Source organism: Cervus canadensis, chromosome 17 (genome assembly GCF_019320065.1).
Source record: "Cervus canadensis isolate Bull #8, Minnesota chromosome 17, ASM1932006v1, whole genome shotgun sequence".
Lineage (NCBI taxonomy): Eukaryota > Metazoa > Chordata > Mammalia > Artiodactyla > Cervidae > Cervus > Cervus canadensis.
Genome location: NC_057402.1, coordinates 39,039,948 through 39,063,856, shown reverse-complemented (window position 1 = coordinate 39,063,856; position 23,909 = coordinate 39,039,948). Strand labels below are relative to the sequence as shown.

Genomic DNA, 23,909 nt, shown 5'->3' with positions numbered 1-23,909 from the left:
GAGGAGCCTGTGTTTCTTTTCAAGGCACAATGTTTAAATGTGGGCACTGGTCAGCGTATAAGATGGCTTTACATGTGGTTTTATTGCAAGGTCTTGGAGCCTTAACAAATGATGCTACAGCAAAGTCGTGGGAGAATCACATAGCCCCAGCTCCATGGTGTCGTCAGGCAAACAGACCCACTTCGGGCCAGGGGAGGGAGGGACTGGATGTAGGGAGTCCTCCTTTCTGTCCCTGGGGAGCCCAGACGGCAAGTGTCTTCACCTGGATCTATGAGTGTCATTTAGTTAGGTTGCAGCTGTCTTCCGCATGGTGGCCAGAAGCCCCAGGTTTGTGGACTCCGCACTGTGGGGGTTTCACCCTGACCTCTCTGTGAGGTAGGGGTTGTCCTTACCAGGAGTCCTTCGGCTGCAGGTAAAGGAAATCCACCACCTGGAACTGACTCAGGAAGAAACAAGTGGGTGAGGGGCGTTGTTCTGGGATTCCAGGGTTGTCTTGGGATTTCAGGAGAGCTGCTGCTGGCCCTCGGGAGCCTATGTACTCTGGACCCTCTTTGGGGGACCACAGCACCTCCTCTTGCTGCACGTGATGGGACAAATGACAGGCAGGACCACCCACAGCTCCTGAGAAAACTGGTGCCAGGCCTGCCCCTTGGGGCTCTGAGTCTGCTGCGGGCCTGGGTCACCTGCCCCTCATCTGGGTTTGCTGGGTGCTCCCAGCTCTGCCCATACAGACGGGCTTTCCAGTGGTGACTGTGTGGGTGGGGGCGGCAGCAGCTCTGAGAAAATGGGAAAGCAGCGACGGGGTGGCAGGGGGAGTGGCCATGCAACCTGCCAGCAGCCACCACAAGCCAGAATTGACCTGAGTTGTCTGTGTGAGGCAGAGGGACGGACGAAGTGAGGTGTCTGCTTGGGAGACAGTAGCCAGGACTCAGAAGGATATCTGTGATTGAATTACAATCAGAAGTTTGCTGAGGACCTCCAGGGCGAAGTGCTGTTACAGTCCCAAGAGCTGTTTGTCCACGGAGAGCATATGGTTTAACACGTTCAGTTGCAACTGAACCAGAAACAAGTCCTGTTAGTCTCAAAGGACACCACCTACAAGAAGCCCACCAGGCAACCTTGGAGCACACCTACCCTCCTGGCCATGGCTAGGCCAGCCTGTCATGTGGTCAGCACTTGTGGTGCGGAGTTGAGAAGCTGCTCCCCAAATCCTAAGGACCCAGCAGCCCCTTGTTAAAAGGGCTTGAAAACTGACCACATAGAATGCCTGTGCGCAGATGGCCCGACATGAGGGTTGTCGGGGCCCTGCTGGGACAGGACATGTCTAAGGATTTTGCTTCCTGCAATAGACTCATGGGGCAAATCCTCTGAACCCATCCTGTCATAGACTGCAGCTTGTAGAGCTGACGGGACCTGGCTCAGGCTGACTTGGGCCAGGCTGTCCCATCATGTACCCTGGAGGGAGGCTGGCTCTTGTAGGGAGATGGTCACTTTAGCAGCTGGCCGGATGGAGCCATGGTGCCTTCACTTTAAACTGTCTTCATTCCTTGTGGGTGACATTTTTCTGACTTTGTCCCCCAATTAGTTAAGGCTCCATGGTGGTCCCCAGATGCAGGTCCCATCCTCCCAGGCCACAGCTGACAGCATACCTCATATCTCTTCACAGGGCTGGGAAGAACTGCACTTCCTATAGGAGATGCACTGATAACAAATGGGGGCTGGACGGAGCCTTAAGAACAAAGAGGGCAACATACTATTGGTGTGGCCAATATAGGGTACTCTTGAAGTTGGGAAACTGCCACTCATTACATTTGGATCATTGATCATCTGGAGGGGGCCCTAACCCTGCAAGTTAGGACCCGGGGCCCTGGGAGTAGGTGAGGGAAGGTTTAGATCGCAGGATGGACAGGGGAGGAGTTGGAAAAGTGAAGTGAAAGGAAGGATATTTTATTTTTATTTTTTAAATTTATTTTAATTGGAGGCTAATTACTTTACAGTATTGTGGTGGTTTTTGCCATACATTCACATGAATCAGCCTTGGGTGTACATGTGTTCCCCATCCTGACCTTCCCTCCCACCTCCCTCCCCTTCCCATCCCTCAGGGTCATCCCAGTGCACCATCCCTGTGCACCCTGTCTCATGCATGGAACCTGGACTGCTGATCTGTTTCACATATGATAATATACATGTTTCAATGCTATTATCTCAAATCATCCCACCCTCGCCTTCTCCCACAGAGTCCAAAAGTCTGTTCTTTACATCTGCGTCTCTTTTGCTGTCTTGCATATAAGGTCATCGTTACCATCTTTCTAAATTCCATATATATGCATTAATATACTGTATTGGTGCTTTTCTTTCTGACTTACTTGGGTCTGTATAATAGGCTCCAGTTTCATCCACCTCATTAGAACTGATTCAAATGCATTCTTTTTAATAGCTGAGTAATATTCCATTGTGTATATGTACCACAACTTTCTTATCCATTCATCTGCTGATGGACATCTAGGTTGCTTCCATTTCCTGGCTATTGTAAACAGTGCTGCGATGAACATTGGGGTACACGTGTCTCTTGCAATTCTGGTTTCCTCGGTGTGTATGCCCAGGAGTGGGATTGCTGGGTCATATGGCAGTTCTATTTCCAGTTTTTTAAGGAATCTCCACACCTTCTCTCCATAGTGGCTGTACTAGTTTGCATTCCCACCAACAGTGTAAGAGGGTTCCCTTTTCTCCACACCCTCTCCAGCATTTATTGCTTGTAGACTTTTGGATAGCAGCCATCCTGACTGGCGTGTAATGGTACCTCATTGTGGGTTTGGATTTGCATTTCTCTGATAATGAGTGATGTTGAGCATCTTTTCATGTGTTTGTTAGCCATCTGTATGTCTTCTTTGGGAGAAATGTCTGTTTAGTTCTTTGGCCCATTTTTTTGATTGGGTCATTTATTTTTCTGGAATTGAGCTTCAGGAGTTGCTTGTATATTTTTGAGATTAATTCTTTGTCAGTTGCTTCATTTGCTATTATTTTCTCCCATTCTGAAGGCTGTCTTTTCACCTTGCTCATAGTTTCGTTCGTTGTGTAAAAGCTCTTTTAAGTTTAATTAGGTCCCATTTGTTTATTTTTTCTTTTATTTCCATTACTGTGGGAGGTGGGTCATAGAGGATCCTGCTATGGTTTACATCAGAGAGTGTTTTGCCTATGTTTTCCTCTAGGAGTTTTATAGTTTCTGCTCTTACACTTAGATCTTTAATCCATTTTGAGTTTATTTTTGTGTATGGTGTTAGAAAGTGTTCTAGTTTCATTCTTTTATAAGTGGTTGGCCAGTTTTCCCAGCACCACTTGTTAAAGAAATTTTCTTTTCTCCATTGTATATTCTTGCCTCCATTGTCAAAGATAAGGTGTCCATAGGTGTGTGGATTTATCTCTGGGCTTTCTATTTTGTTCCATTGATCTATGTTTCTGTCTTTGTGCCAGTACCATACTGTCTTGATGACTGTTGCTTTGTAGTATAGCCTGAAGTCAGGCAGGTTGATTCCTCTAGTAGGAAAGATATTTTAATAGGAACATGCAGGGGCTATGGAAAGTAGCATCCTAGGTGGCGCTAATGGTAAAGAACCTGCCTACCAATGCAGAAGATGCAAGAGACATGGTTTGATCCCTGGGTCAGGAAGATCCCCTGGAGGAGGATATGGCAACCCACTTCCGTATTCTTGTCTGGAGAATCCCAGGGACAGAGAAGCCTGGTGAGCACTAGTCCATAGGGTTGCAGTGTCAGACATGACTGAAGTGACTTGGCACACACATAGCACGCACGGGGAATATACATTACAAAGCCAAGCCTTTCTCATGCATCGTGAGGTTCAGCCCAGCAGGCGGAGAGGTAGCTGGGCCGACTGTCCTGGGAAAGGAGGAGTTTACATCCTGTCCAGGCCTTTTTTTACTGCTTTCCTTCTTGAGCCCAGGCTTTGTGCTTCCTGCTGGTTGCCTCAGGCCGGTCCTGACCCATCTCAGAGGCTTGTCTGTGCACAGAACAACACCAACACTGCCACGTGGCACAGCGGCTCCCACCACCAAAAGCTACCCCCATGATGTACCAGGGGCACTGAGTGTGGTCAGAGATCTCCTGAACTTTCTGTCCAGCAGACTGCAACCAGAGTGCCCAGAGCAGAGAATGTCTTTTTGCAAGCACAGTGGTTCTACCCCGGGGGTGATTTCTGTCTACCTCAGGACACCTGGCAATCTCTGGAGACAACTGGAGTCACGACTAGAGGGATGTATTGACATCTAACGGGCAGAGGCCAAGGATGCTGCTTCTGGTTTATGTTTTGGTGTTTTGGCTATGAACCATGTAGGATCCTAGCTCCCCAGCCAGGGACTCAGCCTGCACCCCCTGCATTGGAAAGCAAAGTCTTAGCCACTCGACCCCAGGGATGCCGCTAAACATTGTGCAATGCACAAGACAGTCCTCACAACAAAGAATTATCTGGTCCCCAAAGGTCAACAGTGCTAAGGTTGGAAAAACCCTAGCCAAGAGAAACGAGATCAAGAAAATCTATTCTCAACCTCCTGCATGTGTGCTCACTCAGTCATGTCCAACTCTTTGCGACCCCATAGACTAACCCACCAGGATCCTCTGTCCATGGGATTTCCCAGGCAAGAATACTGGAGCAGGTTACCATTTCCTACTCCAAGGGATCTTCCCGACCCAGGGATCAAACCTGCTTCTCCTGTGTCTCCTGCATTGGCAGGCCGATTCTTTACCACTGAGCTACCTGGGAAGCCCTTCCTAGACATAGCCCTAAAATGAATCAAACCAGCTATAGTTAGATTTATGTCTCCATTCATGTGCTGAAGCAAGGGAAACCCATGCCACTTTACTTTTTTAAAGTAAGAAATAAACCCTTTTGTTTTTAGTTCAATAGGAGAAAGGCTTCTTTAGCTGAGCAATTCCATCTGAGCTATTTAAAATCCTAAAAGATGATGCTATTAAAATACTACACACAATGTGCCAGAAAATTTGGGAAATTCAGCAGCAGCCACAGGACTGGAAAAGGTCAGTTTTCATTCCAATCCTAAAGAAAGGCAGTTCCAAAGAATATTCAGAATACCGCACAATTGCACTCATTTCACATGCTAGCAAGGTTATGCTCAAAATCCTTCAAGGTAGGCTTCAGCAGTATGTGAACTGAGAACTTCCAGATGTTCAAGCTGGATTTAGAAAGACAGAGGAACCAGAAATCAAATTGCCAACGTCTGTTGGATCATAGAGGAAGGAAGGGAGTTCCAGAAAAACATTTACTTCTGCTTCATTGAGTGTGCCAAAGCCTTTGACTGTGTGGATCACAACAAACTGTGGAAAATTCTTAAAGAGATGGGAATACCAGACCACCTTACCTGTCTCCTGAGAAACCTGTATGAGGGTCAAGAAGCAACAGTTAGAACCAGACATGGAACAATAGACTGGTTCCAAATTGGGAAAGGAGTACATCAAGACTGTATATTGTCACCCTGCTTATTTAACTAATATACAGACTACATCATGCAAAATGCCAGCCTGGATGAAGCACAAGCTGGAATCAAAATTGCCAGGAGAAACATCAACAACCTCAAATATGCAGATGACACCACCCTCATGGCAGAAAGTAAAGAGGAACTAAAGAGCCTCTTGAGGAAAATGAAAGAGAAGGGTGTAAAAGCAGGCTTAAAACTCAACATTCAATAAATGATCGTATCTGGTCCCATCACTTCATGGCAAATAGATGGGGAAACAATGGAAACAGTGAGAGACTTTATTTTCTTGGGCTCCAAAATCACTGCAGATGGTGACTGCAGCCATGAAATTAAAAGACGCTTGCTCCTTGGAAGAAAAGTTATGACAAACCTAGACAGTGTATTAAAAAAGACTCCACTTTGCCAACAAAGGTCAGTATAATCAAAGCTATGGTTTTTCTAGTAGTCATGTATGGATGTGAGAGGTGGACCATAAAGAAGGCTGAGTGCCAAAGAACTGATGCTTTCAAATTGTGGTGCTGGATAAGACTCTTGAGAGTCCCTTGGACAGCAAGGAGATCAAACCAATCAATCCTAAAGGAAATCAACCCTGAATGAATATTCATTGGAGGGACTGATGCTAAAGCTGAAGCTCCTATATACTGGCCACCAGAGGCAAAGAGCCAACTCATTGGAAAAGACCCTGATGCTGGGAAAGACTGAAGGCAAAAGGATAAGTGGGCAGCAGAGGATAAGATGGTTAGATAGCATCACAGACTCAATGGACATGAGTTTGAGCAAACTTCGGGAGATAGTGAAGGACAGGGAAGTGTGCTGCTGTTCATGGGGTCACAAAGAGTCAGATAGGACTTAGCAACTGAACAATAGGGCTTGTCAAATCAACTCTCTGACCTAAGGACTCCACCTAGTGGTTCTCTCTGGAACGAAGTGAAGTTTGCATTGTTTGGTTCTTTTTTATTTTGAAAAAACCACAAAGCAAAATTACAGTTGACCAATTTGAAAACAAATTACTGACATACTACCCTGTCACCCCCTAAATACTTTAGATCATTTCCTATAAACAAGTATCTTCTCCTACATAACCACAGGAATCAGGAAGTTGACATTAATACATTTCTACTGTCCATCCTCTGACTGGATTCACCTCTTACTAGCTGTCCTGATAATGCCCTTAGCACAAGGGTCCAGTTTACATCATACTCTGCACATACTCCTCATGGCTCTCATCTCCTTCAGTTCCTCAGTTCTTTGAATTTTGTGACCTTGAACATTTTCAAGATGCCCAGCCCTCAGCCTAAGTCCTGAAGTGTGTGCTTGTCTGAAGTTTCCTCACATTTCCATTCAGGTCAAGTATCTTTGACATGAATCTGTAAGAAGCAATGCTGTGTTCTTCTTATCGCATCCTAGTAGATGATACAGGACTTTGGTTTATTTCATTATGGGTGACGTTACCTTTAATCACGTGAAGAGGATTCCCCCCTCCCTGGGCTCTGAAGCAGAAAATGTTTTCCTGTCCCAGACCTACATGACCATAATAAAACTGCCCCCACCCCCTGCCCAAAGGAGGACAAAAGACGCTGTCAATGGATAGGGCTTCCTGAGGTAAGAACTCCTTCTGCTGATGTCTCTTCTTGAATTGGACCTTTTGGAAGCTCGTTTCATTTCATTTCATGCAAAGATGGGCACGATAAAGGACAGAAGTGGTATGGACCTAACAGAAGCAGAAGATATTAAGAAGAGGTGGCAAGAATACACAGAAAAACTATACAAAAAAGATCTTCATGACCCAGATAATCACGATGGTGTGATCACTCACCTAGAGCCAGACATCCTGGAATGTGAAGTCAAATGGGCCTTAGGAAGCATCATTATGAACAAAGCTAGTAGAGGTAATGGAATTCCAGTTAAGTTATTTCAAATCCTAAAAGATGATGCCGTGAAAGTGTTGCATTCAATATGCCAGCAAATTTGGAAAACTCAGCAGTGGCCACAGGACTGGAAGAGGTCAGTTTTCATTCCAATCCCCAAGAAAGGCAATTCCAAAGAATATTCAGACTACTGCACAATTGCACTCATCTCACACGCTAGCAAAGTAACGCTCAAAATTCTCCAAGCTAGGCTTCAGCAATACGTGAACCGTGAACTTCCAAATGTTCAGCTGGTTTTAGAAAAGGCAGAGGAACCAGAGATCAAGTTGCCAACATCGGTTGTATTATCGAAAAAGCAAGAGAGTTCCAGAAAAATATCTACTTCTGTTTTATTGACCATGCCAAAGCCTTTGACTGTGTGGATCACAACAAACTGCGGAAAATTCTTAAAGAGATGGGAATACCAGACCACCTGACCTGCCTCCTGAGATATCTGTATGCAGGTCAAGAAGCAACAGTTAGAACTGGACATGAAACAACAGACTGATTCCAAATTGGGAAAGGAGTACGTCAAGGCTGTATATTGTCACCCTGCTTATTTAACTTATATGCAGAGTACATCATGAGAAATGCTGGACTGGATGAAGCACAAGCTGGAATCAAGATTGCTGGGAGAAATCAATAACCTCAGATATGCAGATGACACCACCCTTATGGCAGAAAGTGAAGAACTAAAGAGCCTCTTGATGAAAGTGAAAGAGGAGAGTGAAAAAGTTGGCTTAAAGCTCAACATTCAGAAAACTAAGATCATAGCATCCGGTCCCATCACTTCATGGCAAATAGATGGGGAAACAGTGGAAACAGTGACAGATTTTACTTTTGGGGGCTCCAAAATCACTGCAGATGGTGACTGCAGCCAAGAAATTAAAAGACGCCTGCTCCTTGGAAGGAAAGTTATGACCAACCTAGACAGCATATTAAAAAGCAGAGACATTACTTTGGCAACAAAGGTCCAACTAGTCAAAGCTATGGTTTTTCCAGTAGTCATGTATGGATGTGAGAGGTGGACTATAAAGAAAGCTGAGTGCCAAAGAATTGATGCTTTTGAACTGTGGTATTGGAGAAGACTCTTGAGAGTCCCTTGGACAGCAAGGAGATCCAACTAGTCCATCCTAAAGGAAATCAGTCCTGAAAATTCACTGGAAGGACTGATGTTGAAGCTGAAACTCCAATACTTTAGCCACCTGATGTGAAGAACTGACTCATTGGAAAAGACCCTGATGCTGGGAAAGATTGAAGGCAGGAGGGGAAGGGGACGACAGAGGATGAGATGGTTGGATGCATCACCGACTCAATGGATATGAGTTTGAGTAAACTCCAGGAGTTGGTGATGTACAGGGAGGCCTGAGGTGCTGCAGTCCATGGACACAACTCTCTCTGCAGAGAGTCGGACACGACTGAGCGATTGAACTGAACTGAAATCAAAGCATTAGTGCAATATCACCACAGGTCCACCAGAACTGCTAAAATTATAAAGACTGACAGTGCCAATGAAGCTGATATTGGAAGTGATGGAAACCATTACACACCACGAGAGTGTGGAAATGATTTCAGCTTCTTGGCAGTAATGGCCAGGCATCATTTATTGATGATGCCACACCCCGTGTCCCGTTAGCTCCTCTCCTGGGGAATACAGGCGCAGCTGCATCAAATCCATACACAGGAAGATTCACAGCAGCGTTACGGAGCACAGCCGGAACTGGAGCAACCGGAGCAACCAGAGGGTAAGGTGAGAAGCAATATGGATATGTTATGGTATGAGAGGTACAATGGAATTCCATACAGTAGCAAGTAAACAAAGCACTGCTGCCTGCAACCTGGATGGATTGCTGGCAGGACACAGAGCCGAAGAAATCAGGCCCAGAAGCGGACAGCACCAGTCTCTATGAAAAGCAAGCAAAACGAATCTGTGGTGTGGGATTCGCGGCTGCCTTTGGGGGCGGGTTGGGAAGGCGGGCGTGGGAGGTGGTTTCCGAATAGTGTTTCTTCAGGTGTGCTCTCGCTGCTGCAGACCTCTGATCTGCGCACTTTCCTGCGTGTCAGGCTTCAGCAAGAACATCTTAACACTCCGGCGGAGGTGGTGATTTAGTCACTCAGTAGTGTCCGACTCTGCGACCCTATGGACTGTAGACTGCCAGGTTCCTCTGTCCGTGGGATTCTCCAGGCAGGAATACTGGACTGGTTGCCATTTCCTTCTCCAAACTGGCCAGCGAGCACAAGCCTAACCGCAAACTGGACCGTGAGAGGTGACCCAGCCCCGGTCTGTACAAGGGGCCAAAATCCGGGACCCATCACTGGATCCCACGAGGACAGTCACAGCCTTCCTTTCACCTCACGGTGCACTGATGCGCGAGGAAGTTACCCTCGGGGGTTTTCATACTTTGTTAGCTTGCGGACACAATTCTCCGGATGCGCGAGAGGAACGGAGACACAACCAGAGCTGCAGCAAAGCGCGCGAGACTTCGGAGGCCGAGTCGGGGAGGCGGAGCCCGAGCCTGAGTCCGGGAGGAGGAGCCCGAGCCCGGGAGGCGGAGCCCGAGCCCGAGGGCGTGGCTCCTCGATTGATACAGCCTGGATGCCCCGGTGCGCGCGCACGCGGACGGCGATTGGTGCTGCCTGGCGGCGCGCGCGGGGCACGCCGGGACGTCGGTGCGGTGGGACTAGCGGGAGGAGCGGCGGGCGGGAGGCTGCAGGATGGTGAAGCTGACGGCGGAGCTGATCGAGCAGGCGGCGCAGTACACCAACGCGGTGCGGGACCGAGAGCTGGACCTGCGGGGTGAGTCGGGTGGGGGCAGGCGGTCCGGCCTCCCCGCCCGACTGGTGGCCTGGCCCAGCCCAGCCGCGTGCGCTAGGACCGCCGGAGCGTGGCCGTCAGCCTGCGTCCTGCGCCCTGTGCCGGACTGGATCCCGCTGTAGGCGGCTGAAGGCCCTCCCTGGGCCCTTCCGGGGCGCGCTCAGCCCGGGTCCTCCTTGCACACTGGGGCCATCTCGATGCTCCGGTCGCACAGCGGGCGTCTGCCGGGCCGCCGGGCGGTCTGAACCGCTGCGCGGTAGGGGATAAACGCACGGGTGCTTGCGGCCCTGGTGCGGAGCTAACATGACGTCGTGAGGGAGTGGACGGGGTGCGGAGTGAGGGAGCGCTGTACGGGCCGGAAGCTATCGTTTCCCCGGCGTTTCCTCGCGTTGGCTTCTGCTGTCTTTTACCCTCTATCGAGCGTTTCTGGGAGCGGACTGTGGGCGCGAAGCCGGCGCTGCCGCCTACCGGCGGAAGCGGTGCGGAAGCCCCCGAACCGTGCGAGTCCTTAAGGGGCGGCTTCTCTGCGGGTACGGCCATCGGTCTTGGCCTGAGATCCGCTCCCGGGGGGAGACGCCGGCTGCGGGCTCTGCCTTCTGCTGGCTTTCTTGTCCGCTGAAAGCTCAGGACTTTGGTTTTTGTTGAAATCGAGTTTCTCAGAGAAAGGTTGAACTCGGGAGTAAACAGGCAGCCTTCATTGTCTGCCTTCTCTCCGAGTCCGAAGTGTGCCCAGCGTTGAGGATTCTCGTTTGAGTGCAGCGCTTCCTTTGTTGTAGCCCTTACAGCTCCTTGGCTCCATTAACTTCTTCTTCGAGTAGCTGGCACAGTCTTTATTCCCATCTTGGACGCATCGAGGTGTTTGAGTGAGCTGTCCGCAGGGTGACTTACCGTTGTATATCAACCACTGACTTTCAGCTCTGGGTTTGAGCTGGGGGAGGTGAAGTAAGGGGGAAGTGTTTTAATACTAAGAAGATATCCCAGTGAGTTCTAGGAATCTGGCCTGTGGGGTGCAGGCGAGGTCGATTACTGTTGTCCACCCCGTCTGGACAGTGCTTGGACGCTGACAGCCGCTCACGGTGTGAAGCCCTGTTAGGTCGCTTCTCTAGCTCGGAGGCCTTGCTTTAGAGCAGTGTGAGGCACTAGTAAGTAGTCTTGAAATGGTTAGCCGCTGGTTCCTACTGATAAGTATTGTTATCCTTATGGCCCTCATCACCATCACCTTGCTCACAGCCGCTGCTGGACCGTAAGCTTCCGGCAGCTGGGATTTGAGACTGTTCTTCCTTGTGTTGTGTGCCAGTACCGTGGCAGGGTCTGGTGGTTGCATAGGTGCCACATAAACACTTTGGGAAGGAACGTTAAGCTATGAGTCAAGTTACCATTAAATGCTACTAATGTTTTAAGGCGCCTTTTATTTATATTAATACTTGTCTGGGTTTTTCTCCTTTTTACAGGGTATAAAATTCCTGTCATTGAAAATCTCGGTGCCACCTTAGACCAATTTGATGCCATTGATTTTTCTGACAATGAAATCAGGAAACTGGATGGTTTTCCTTTGTTGAGAAGACTGAAAACATTATTAGTGAACAACAATAGAATATGGTAAGCATGTGCTAGTGGAAAGTAGCTTTCCCCCCTAGAGCAGATGCTGCAGAGTTCCCTGAAGAAACTGCAGTGTATATGCCAGTTAAACTAGATTTCTATTCTTTTACCTGCCTGTTTCTTAAATGGTAAGTGAGCATTTTCCCCATAGATTCAGAGTTTAATTTGTCATTGGTCAAGTCTTACTTGCATCTATTCAGAAACCTGATATATTTATATATTCATAGTAAGTTTCTAATTTAATTTAAATTAAAAATCTGGTGCTTTGTACACATTTTAGCTCATTTCTAAAATAATTATAATTATCAGAGGGGTCATATTAAGGAGATACATAAAATTCAGCAATTATAGTTTTAACTGAATATCTCATTTTATCTCAAATCCTCTGGTATTTGTTTTTCTTTAACTGCAGCTGATATGTAGAATATTGTTTATAGAATTAAGATTTTATTTTTTTACCCACTTTCATCATCTCTGCGGGCTTTCCAGATGGCTCAGTGGTGAAGAATCTGCCTGCAGTGCAGGAGACACGGGTTCAACCCCTGAGTTGGGATGATCCCCTGGAGGAGGAAATGGCAACCCACTCCAGTATTCTTGCTGGGAAATCACATGGACAGAGGAGGCTGGCAGGCTATAGTCCTTAAGGTCCCAAAGAGTCGGACATGACTGAGCACACGCGCGCGCACACACATCATCTCTGTAAATTTTGTTGGAAAAAGTTATTGAAGGTGTGTTGATAGGGTCTTTAAGAAGTTCTGGGTGGTAAGCTGCTTTTTTTAAATAGGCACATTTCTCCTAAACTGTTGACTGTGGTTTGGTTATTGTGTATCCTGTGCTTCTGAGCTGTGACCATAGAAGCATGTGTATTTCTGTGCTTCCTGCTCACAGGTCCTGAGATGAGTGAGGTTGTTTGTGTCCACAATACTTTCTCCTTGTCTTGGGGCTAGTATGGTGGCGGGAAGAGGCCGCAGCAGCATTCAGGAGGCGTGGGTTCTCAAATCATCCTGCTTGTGTGACCTCAGACACACCTCCTCTGTGTTTTCCTTCTGTCAGATAGTGTTGGAAGGAGGATCTCTGAGGTTCTTCCCATTTAGAAGTCCTCTGGGCAAGTGCTTAGGTCAAGGTTTTAGCTTACTGCATTTTCACTTTTATTAAGATTTTGTCTTTTCCTTTTAGCCGTATAGGTGAGGGGCTTGATCAGGCTCTGCCCTGTCTGACAGAACTCATTCTCACCAATAACAGTCTTGTGGAACTGGTAAGTCAATGGGGAAAGTGTATTTACAGGGGGGAATTAAAGGCACTGCCTGCCTTTAATAGAAAACTTGGAGAGTCCAGAAGATTATCTCATCACCTTTTTTCTTTTTCTTCATTATTAGGATATGGGCTTTTTTTGGTTGTGTGTTGCACATATCTTCCACTCTCGCTCACTCACCTTTGGACTCTGCTGGGGGCTTGATGGAGCAGTTCCTAATTCCAGCATAATCTGTGTCACGGGTCTGTTGTCGTTGGTGCTTTGAGTTCTGTTCAGCTTCTAAAGAGACTTACCCATCTTTTTGCTAGAATTTCTGTGTCCAGTATGCTAGCCACCAGCCACAAGTGATTACTTTAAATTAAGATATACTAGAAGTATAAAAAACACTACAGATTCCAGAGACTTAGTGCAAAAGAAAAATATTATACACTATCAATAATTTTTTATATTGACATTAAAATTGTAATATTTTGGAAAATAAGTAAAACAATATATTATTAAAACTAGTTTCTTCTGTTTTAATGTCAGTACTAGAAAATTACATATGTGACATACATTAAATTTTGTTGGGGAGTTTTATTCAAGAAATTATTGTTTTACTCCACATTTAGATCAACAATCATTTGAGACTGGTGTTCTTTTAAGATAAGGGGCAAGTTTCATTTTCTCTATTTAGATATGACTATTTTGATCTGCTTCTGCTTTTTAAATTTCTACTCTGTATGTATAATTTTTAACAGTGTTGAGCTTAGGCTATATATTGTTTTTGTAACCTAAATTTTTCACTGAAATACTGGATGTTGACATTCTTATGGCGTGACTTGATTTTAGGTTGCTGTGCCCTTGACCCCTCCGTTCCTTGCTCCCTGACTGTTCCTTTCCCGAGGGACGAGGTCCCTGAGTGTCCTTCAGATTTCCAAAGGAGTGCTTGGCTCCAAAAGTCAGAAAGCCCCCAATCTGAGGGCGTGTCCTTTCTAAACTCCATGGGGTATTTAACCCCAAATGTGCGTCCATGCGGAATGTGTGGAATATTGGGGCAGTAGATTCTGTGTGCTATAGTTGTGCTTAAAGCTGTCTGCAAAGATGAAGGCTGTCCTCTCAGTACTGAAAGAGGCATATTAAAATTGTGTGATAGTGGATTTCCCTGGAGTTCTGTTGGTTTTACTTGTATATATTTTCAGGTTACTTCATTTGATATATCCAGATTTTTATGTATCTTACTGATGAAATGAACCTTTTATCATTTATATTTTATTATAAAATAACAATAATTTTACCTTGGCGTCTGTTTTATCCACTGCAGTATAACAAAACAAACTTTCAGTTAGTATTTGCGTGATCATTGTTTTCCATCCAAAATTTGATTTTTTTCCTCTGCACTTATATTTTAAATGTGTCTGAGAACAGAATTTGATAGGATCCTTTTTTAAAATCCAGTCTAAAGCCTGTCTTTTAAATGGAATAGTCTGTTTATGTTTAATGTAATACCAGTATATTTGAGTTTATCTTCTCTCTTATCTAGAATTTTTTCACTTGCCCCATCCATCTGCAAATTTTTTTCCTCTCCTTTATTGCTCTCTCTCTTTTTGGTATTCTACTTCTTCTGATAGTTTAGAAATTAACTGATTGTTAAACAGACTCTTTATTTTCTTAGCATATTGGGAATTAGCATCCAAGTGTAAAGTTAACCTTAACCTTTACCTCCTGAACAAAACAGCACCATATGCGTCTCACCACCCCTGCATCGAGACATCACTGTGTCGTGCACAGTCTTTGTGTGGGTCTGTGTGCATGAAGTTACCATTCTTTCGTTTTTTGCAGCTTTATTGAGATATGATGGACAAATGAAGATTATAAATATTTAAGGTGTATAATATGAAATTTGATATCTGTACTCTGACACCCACCCCTTCATGTAACCATCTATGTGTGTGTGCAGTGAGAACACTTGAGTTCTATTTTTTTTTTATCATTCTGGGTACACCTTATGTTATTTTTAATGGTAGTCACCACGTTTTACATTAAATCTCCAGCATTTATTTATAACTGAAAGTTTATCCTCTTTAATCAGCAGCTTCACCCCCCTTTTCCTCCACCTCCCAGCCTCTGGTAACCACCATTCAACTCTCTGTTGCTATGAGTTCCGTTTTTTGAGATTTCACATAAAAGTGAGGTCCTGTAACATTTGTCTGTCTTTGCTCCATTTCACATTGTTCTGTAGATCTCCTCTAGTGGTGCTGCGCTAGCTGTTCTTTTCAGATTGTTCTGTAGATCTCCTTTAGTGATGGTACTGTAGTTGCGAGCATCAGCGCTCCCTCCAGTGTCGTCATGAAGAGTGGCAGCTCTCTGAGCTTGTGGCTCTGTTCCCCTCCCGTGTTACTTGTGCTTTTCCTCATCGTCCCTTTTGGCGCTGCCCCACTCAGTTTAGATCTGCTCTGGTAGTTTCTCATTCGGTTGGGGCTGTTTCAGGAGGCCCTCCAGGCCTCGTCACACACCTGTTGTGCTTGTGCTTGGAACATGCCCGTCTTTGGCTGCTGTTCTTAGGCTGGGTGCCTGTTGCCACCCGCTTCTTCCTGTGTGGTGTCGTCACTGTGCAAGTCTTATAGCTCTCACAATAGTTGGTCCTTACTGGTCCCAAGTTCAGGTTCTTGCCAGAATACATTTTCATCTGGTTTGGCTGTAGCTGTTGACCATATCTTTTTGGTTTTCCTATCCTTGTTGCACTGTATTTTATAGGACAGTTTGGGAAGATTGAAAAACTAACTTGTGTTCTTCCTATATATATATATTTTTTTTTTCCCCCCACTTACAACTATAGTCCTTGTCTTTGGAAAATGTATTTGAAGAGAGTTAGGGGAACCTAGAATAAAGGTGACAAAGATGACATGCCCACATTGCTCCCAGGCAGCGGCAGGAAGAACCACCTCACGCCAGGTTCCCTGTATAAGTAACTTTCCCTGGAGATACATCACTTTTCACATTGCCTTTTTTTTTTCTATCATTACTCGGTAGCTCTTTTGAAGTTGCTACAGGAAATGATATATATTTTTTCTTTTCATCTCTTCTGCTGTTGAGACAGAAGTTCTTGTGTCTGGGATATTAAGTTCAAATTTATGAAGCAGTTATTCAGTAGAAATATACCAAGCGTCTGTTATGTGCTAGGGCTGTGCTGGGTGCTGGGGCAGGAAAGAAATTAATGTATGAAAGACAAGGTGTGTCCTTACTGCAGAGGTGTCAGCATGTCGTGGGATCATGGTGGGCTGTGGTGTTTGTGTTCTTACCTGTGGCTGTTATTTCACAGGGTGATCTGGACCCTCTGGCATCTCTCAAGTCACTGACTTATCTGAGGTATGGAAACTATTTGTGGTAGTGACAATAAAGTCTTTTAAAATAACACCATTGCTGGCCTTGATGGTAAAGTTATAGTAAAAAGTATGTTTAAAAAAACAAATATTGAAAATGTTTTCTTTGGGCTCTATTAAAATTTCCCTAGCATTAAGTTCTTATGACATTGAAATGTGAAGAATAGTGAACTTTTCCTTACTTCCTGGACATTAGACTTTATTAAAATAGACCTCTTGAATGCTATGCTAGGAACAAGACTGGCATCAAACTGTTCCTTTTCTTGTAGTATCCTAAGGAACCCTGTAACCAATAAGAAGCATTACAGACTCTATGTGATTTATAAAGTTCCACAAGTCAGAGTACTGGATTTCCAGAAAGTGAAACTAAAAGTAAGTGTTTCTCCGTTGTAAGTTGTTATTGGTTGGTGCTTTTCCTTTATACTTTTGTTACTGACTTTTATTATTAGTTTGTAATAGGAATGCGGGGAGCGGGGACAGGGAGTGTTAAGTTGATTTATTTTCCATAGCAGTGTTTATGGTGGGACTTAGAGTTAAGGTGTGTGTGTGGGGCTGGTCATTCCAGAGGTGGCCTGGCTTCAGAGCCACCATGGGCTTTGTCACAGTAGACAGCCTGCCTAGATACATGCTCTTGGGGAGCTTCATGTTGTTCACTTAGCACTAGCTGTAATTGTCAGGATGATTTTCCCTTTGTTAGGGATTTTTTTTACCTTATTTCCCAGAGAGCCCCTCCTGGAAACTCGGAGAGGGGGCTCTGCTCTCTCTAGGAACTTTCACAGCAGGGGACTGCTGTATCTCTTATTTTGAAATGGGCTCTGTGGTATTTTACCAGCCCAGAGTATTCCATGAGAGTTTTCTTCCATGTTTTCTGAGGAATGCATCTAAATGCACGTGGTATTCCTATTTCCATTAACTCTGTGTGTGGTGTCGCTGTAGGAGCGTCAGGAAGCAGAGAAAATGTTCAAGGGCAAACGGGGTGCACAACTTGCAAAGGATATTGCCAGGAGAAGCAAAACGTAAGATCCGGATATCCAACTTCACTCCACTTCACCTTCAGAAACATTATCTGTCTGGCATTTTGCCTCTTGCGAAATGAAATGAAACACCTATGACTAATACAGTCCTAAAATTTGCACAGTGATGATCCGTGGCCCACCGTGGCCCCTATATCACGTGAGATTTCTACCAGATGAGAGCGGATGCTCCAGTATTCAGTCTGCCATGATAGTACTGCACCCTCTTCCTCTGTGGCAAGATGAACTGGGTGGTGTTTCTGAAGGAGAGAGTTTCTTGTATCAGTTTGTTAACAAAGATAAGATACTACACTGGTTGAATTACTTTCAAAGCTTTTGAAAGTAAAAGAGAAGCAATTTCTGTCAGTGTGGATTTGACGTTTTGTTCTTCCCTCCCCGCCCAAGTTTCAATCCAGGTGCTGGTTTGCCGACTGACAAAAAGAAAGGTGGGCCGTCCCCAGGGGACGTGGAAGCCATCAAGGTGAGCACGAATCAGGATTCTCAGACTGGAGTGAGCTGTTCAATCATGTAGTGACTCAAATAATGAGTTAGAAACACAGGTTTCTCCCAGTTGTTAGAATCCAGCTATATTTCTGTGTAAGGAAAAACTAGCTTAAAGATATTATTTAACCAGATTTTGACTTGAATTAATTATATGAGCCAGTCAAAGTGGAGGCAACTCTGGTCTTCTCATTTTCTCAGGATGCATTTATCTGAACAGTTAGTTACTTTTGCTTGCTGTCTTGATTTTTACTTTGAAGGACTTGCTGCCTGAAAGATCCTGCTTGATGAAAAATCCTAATTTGGTAATACTGCCTCCTAAATCATCCAGTGGCATAATTCCAATTAACCAGAATTTTAGGGCACATGCACTGCTTATTTGTTCTCCTGTAAGAGGGTCTGCAGCTTTTTACCAATTTGGGAACTTCATAATTTGGTTTTGTTGATTTCACTGTGCCAGCAAAATTCTTCCTGCGAGAGAGACTATTTACTATTCCAGTTCAGAAAGATGGCATGAGTTTCTGTGAGTGTTTTCTGTTAACTGGATGAAAATAACTGTCCATCTCTCTTGTTTCCTGGTGTCCAGAACGCTATAGCAAATGCGTCAACGTTGGCTGAAGTGGAGCGGCTGAAGGGCTTGCTGCAGTCTGGTCAGATACCTGGCAGAGAACGCAGAGCAGGTCAGGAACCACTTTCTATCTTCCTTTCCAGATTAATGATACACTCCTAGTGATCGCAAATTGCTTTAGATGCTACGATCCAAGGATGCTCGAATAGTGCCTCCTTACCATTATAATCTACACAAAATGCCTTTAAATGCTCTTTGAAAAGAAATCATTTGATTAAAGAAGCTTATGTCCTAGGACTCTGGGGTTTTTGTGAAAGTTGAGACAAGTGTTAGTTCACAGCCATGGAGTGAAAGTGAACAGTGGAGGTGACCATGATGCCTTTGACCCCTGTCCATGTGGGCCCACTTAGCAGTGGGGAGCATGGGCTCTGGAGCCAGACAGACTGAGGCTCAGAGCGTAGCTTCACCAGCTTTGTCCTTGGATGAATTTCTTAACCCCACTTGATCTTAAATCTGTTTGCTTATCTTTAACCAAATAGTAGTAGTGGTGACCTAAGAAGGTTGTTGGGAGGACTTAAGTAAGGGGCTTCCTAGGCCCTGAGCACCAGGTGTGAGCTGTTCTGATTGTGAACACCAGCTCTGTGTTGGGCAGCATGATGGACACTGACCGGGGTGTAAAGTGAAAACTGCTATAGGCGGTGCATGTTACAAATTTGACATGAATGTAACTGGGGGCTCTGTCTAGACCAGTGACCCAGGGCAAGTTCCCTTGAGGAAATAATGTTTGAACTGAAGCTAGAAGTGAGTAAGACATTCATTAGAGCAGCAGTTTTCACTGTGTGGTCCTTGGGCCCATGGGGCTCCATGAGGAAAACTTACAAACACCGAGGCATTATTTGCTTTTAAGTGTAACCATTTGTGCCTGATGGTGCCAGAGCAATGGCAGGTAGAGTTGCTGGTACCTCAGCCCAGGTACATGGGTTCACAGGGCCAATGATACTAGGTGTCATTCTGAGCTGCCGTGCACCCAGTGAGGTCCTTTGTGAAGCAGTGAGGATCGTTGGTGTTCCTGGATATCACCCTGGGGACACATCATTTGATGTGAAGAAATGGGCCAACATTTGCAATCTAACCTTTAAGAAAATACCACTTTGGGGAATTCCTGGTGATCCAGTGATTAAGACTCAGCTTTCATTGCCCAGGTTTGATCCCTGGTCAGGCAACCAAGATCCTACAAGCTAAGTGGGGAGACCAAAAGAACAAAAGTGAAAAACTACCACTTTTGTCAAGTTTTGGCACAGTATCAAAAAAATAGCCACAGCTGCCTGCACAGGCTGTTAAAATACTCCTCCCTTTTCTCACTGCACGTCTTTGTGGGCCCGGCTTTCTTCACACCCTTTAGTCAGAACAACATATTTTAGCGAGTAGAGTGATGAAGGCAGAACAAGGGCCCGTCTACCACTGGGCAGACATTGCAGAGATGGGCAAAAGTAGAAAACTACACCAACTTTCTCACTATATATTTTTATTTTAGAAAATATTGATACTGTATTTTATAAAAATACAAACATTAATGGTACTAGGTTTATTGGTTTAAGGAATTACTGTTTTTTTTTTTTTTAATGCTTTCAGTTTCCAATATAGTATTGATAAAAAGTAATCTACTTGAAGAAAAATTCTTTGGGTGCTAAAACTAAAGTATTTGAGAACCTGTGACCTAGACAGAGCAGAATGGCATTCTCAGGGGAAGGAGCACTCTGGTGAGAGAGCCTTGCACCCTGGGCCTGAAGGAGGACTGTGAGCCAAGGTCCAGGGCCTGCGGGGGGGGCGGGTGAAAGAGGCTGGCAGGGAGAGCTCTGAGTCCAGCCACAGAGGGCCCTGTAGGCCACGAAATGAGGAACCTGTGATCCTGAGAACAGCACAGGCTGCCAAGACCTCCACGGGGCTGGTGACAGGCAGGGAGGAGGCTGTGTCACGTGGCTCACTTTGGCTGCAGTGTGGCAGAATTCCTCAGTTACTGTGCCTCCCCTTGAGCATGTTAGGTGGGCCTGGGACTCACGTGGGGCTTTTCAGTGTCGTCTGAACACATGTGGGGCACCTTGAGGAGAGGAAGGTGGGAATTGTTCATGGTTCTCTAGGTTTCAGTGGGCCCAGGCATCTGAACAGCAGTTCCCGGTGACATTCTCACTTTCTTTAGTTTTGTGTCTAGAAATGTAACGTTTGGGTCTAACTGGAAACATAATTTAGACAGAATCACTGGCTGACTATCCGCAGCAGGTAGTAGGTATCCTCTCCCATCTTTCTTTGGAATGCTCCCAGTTTCTTTGCCCATCGTTGTGGCAAGAACAAAACGTAAAGTATAAGCTTTTTATCTTGATAAAACATGAGTTGACCAGAGTGGGTTAGAACAGCAGGCATAGAGTTGACTTTCATGAAGCAGCTTTGTGACCCATTCCCTAGAAGCTGACCATCCTTCCAGGGCCTGCCAAAGATAGGTGGTCCCTGGACCTAAGTTCCTCTAGGCTGAGGCCGCTATCAGGCGTCTGCACCTGGTCTAGGGTCTGGCAGGTAACATCACCATCGTGGGTGGACACCCACACATGCTCTAATCTAGGTGTGACTTCTGGCTTTGTGTGTTTTCTAGGTCCCACTGATGATGGTGAAGAGGAGATGGAAGAAGACACCGTTGCAAATGGGTCCTGAGCAGGGTGGCCTCAGCACCTCAGGACGTGTAACAGTCTACCTTGGACAGGTCCTGCCTTGTTTGTGTCAGCAAAGTAGAGTTCATCAGCATTGTTGAAATGCTCAAAACTGCTGCTGGTAATTTTGTAATACAGATTTTGAAATCTAAAACCCAGTTTTCTACCAATAGTACAAATAAAGGACACTCTCTGTACTGCAGGTTGTGCGTCATTGGGGTGTGTGCAGTGAGGTGTGGATATGGGGAGCTGGAAATGCAGCAGGGCGGCTCTGTGGGCAGGCTTGCCAGTCCTCATGAAATGTTTAGGTTTTTAAATTCATAATAAAACTATTATCTCTGTGCTGCTACTGGTTGTTAGAATTTGCAATATCGGCTGCTTTTTTTTCTTCATGAAGGATCACAAACGTCATTAAAGGCAGCCAGGCCCCAGGGCTTTGCAAGAGTCAGTGTCCTTTGAAGTTTTTGTGTAACACTCTGCACCAGCATGTGATGATAAATTGCTGATTTAGACAGTTAGAGGGAATGTGACATCTGCCTGTCAGTCGGTAGGATTCGAGAGATTGGGACCACCCTGGACCAGGGCTTCCCCAGCTCAGTGCACTGTGAGCCTCGGAGGTCTTGCCAGAGTGCAGCGTCTATTGTGGGCTCTGAGGCTCTGTGCCTCTCATGGGCTCCCAGGAGCTGTCCCCCAGAGGGGACACTCAGAATCTCCAGCCTTGCTGCCCACCCTGGCCTCACCCACCTTACACCTTCAGCTTCTCCAGGGACCAGTCCCTGTGGTCCGTTTGCTGACTTGTTACAGAAAGCACTTCCCTTGCTTTTTGCAGGTAGAGTGTGATATGGGGTCTGACCTCCTGTTCTGTGAGCAAATCGTATTCCTGGATGACTGCCGTGTCAGGAACCAAGATGTGTGCTCAGCTCCTGGCTGCACCAAGAGGGCTGCCCTGCAGGGGCCAGGCTGCTGGGGTCTGAGTGACACTTGCATCTTCTGATGGAAAGAAGAATTCAGGCCTGCCAAGCAGTTTGTGTGCAACTTGCTTTCAAAGGGAGTTTCAATGGATGAAGTTCAAAACCCCAAGTGGTATCCCTTTAGCTCCTGATAGTGAGGTTAGAGCGTGTTTAGTTTTCACTCAGCTTGGAAGGATTTCAGTACTGTGCTTGCTAGGGCTGTGTCCATCATCAGTTTGGGCACATTTCCCTGAGGGACCTCCTACACCCCCACCGGCCTGCCTCCGCCCCCGCCCCCTGGCCCCATGCTTTGTCTTTGAAAGCTCCCACCAGGAAGGGTTGACAATCTTGTGACTTGACCAAAGCACTGGACTGCAGAAATGTCACAGCCATTCCAGCCTGCTCCTGCCAACTGACTGCTACCCACTCAACCAGGAACCAAGAGGGGGCTGAGAAAAGGAGAGAGGAAGAAAAGTGTCCTGTGAGAGCCCTGCTCCATTCCAGGGACCACCCCAACATACTAGCCTGGCCTCGCTCCCCTCTCCTGTCTGTACTCGCCACAGAAATACCATTTTATAGAGGACATGATGCTGTATGGAGAAAATCCTAAAGGCACTCACAGAAAACTACTGAAGCTTGTTAATTAATTTGGCAAAGTTGCTGGATACAAAATTAATACACAGAAATCTGTTGCATTTTGAGACATAAACCACCAATGGAATATCAGAGAAATTAAGGAAACATTTGCATTTACCATTGCATCAAATAGAATAAAATACTTTGGAATAAACCTACCTAAGAGGAGACAAAAGGCCCATATTCCAAAAACTAAGATGCTGATGAAAGAAACTGACACCCATACAAATAGATGGAAAGATTGGAGCTGGAGGAATCAGGCTCCCTGACTTCAGACCATGCTACAGAGCTACAGTATTCAAAACACTATGGTACTGGGACAGAAGTAGACGTATTGATAGATGGAACAGCATTAAAGTCCAGAAATAAGCCCATTTATGGTCCATGGGGCTGCAAAGAGACATGACTGAGAACACACACAGTCAATCTACAACAAAGGAGACAAGGGTACAATGGAGAAAAGTCTCTTCAATAAGTGGTGCTGGGAAAAGTGAATAGCTTCATGTAAAAGAATGAAATTAGAACGTTCTTAAACACCATATACAAAAAAACTCAAAGTGGATTAAAGACCTAAATGTAAGGCTGGGTACTATAAAACTCCTAGAGGAGAACAGGCAGAAAAAACACTGACATAAATCGCAGAGATATCTTTTTGGATCTGTCTCCTAGAGTAATGGAAATAAAAAAGGACCTAATTAAATGCTTTTGCAAAGGAAACCATAAATACAATGAAAAGACAATCTACATAGTGGGAGAAAATATTTCCAAATGATGCAACCAACAAAGGATTAATTTCCAAAATAAATTGCTCATACAGCTTAATATCAAACAAATCAAAGAAACCCAGTCAAAATCAAATTTCTATGGCTGCTTTTCTTTGAAGGAGAATGATATTCTTTCACACTTCTAGAATCCTGATTAAAAGATAAATCCATCAGGTAAATAGAAACTATTTTTAAAATAGAGGGATAGAAATTTCATCTGTAAACACACACTGTGGAAAAAGAATACTTTTTTTTTTCTTTCAAAGATCAGAGTTTTGTAAATTTTATGGATAGTAAAAATTGTTCCAGGGACTTCCCCTGTGGTCCATCAGCTA

General features: G+C 45.3%; 1 protein-coding gene across 1 annotated transcript; it reads left to right on the top strand.

The window, feature by feature from the left end:
* The first annotated feature begins 10,056 nt into the window (after positions 1–10,056).
* On the top strand, positions 10,057–21,421 carry SNRPA1 (small nuclear ribonucleoprotein polypeptide A'). The gene is made up of 9 exons (XM_043490314.1): positions 10,057–10,212; positions 11,682–11,829; positions 13,006–13,084; positions 16,383–16,429; positions 16,713–16,815; positions 17,380–17,459; positions 17,862–17,937; positions 18,544–18,637; positions 21,170–21,421. Exons 1-9 carry the CDS (start codon positions 10,131–10,133, stop codon positions 21,226–21,228), a joined length of 768 nt encoding a protein of 255 aa, XP_043346249.1. The 5' UTR covers positions 10,057–10,130; the 3' UTR covers positions 21,229–21,421.
* Positions 21,422–23,909: the final 2,488 nt, after the last annotated feature.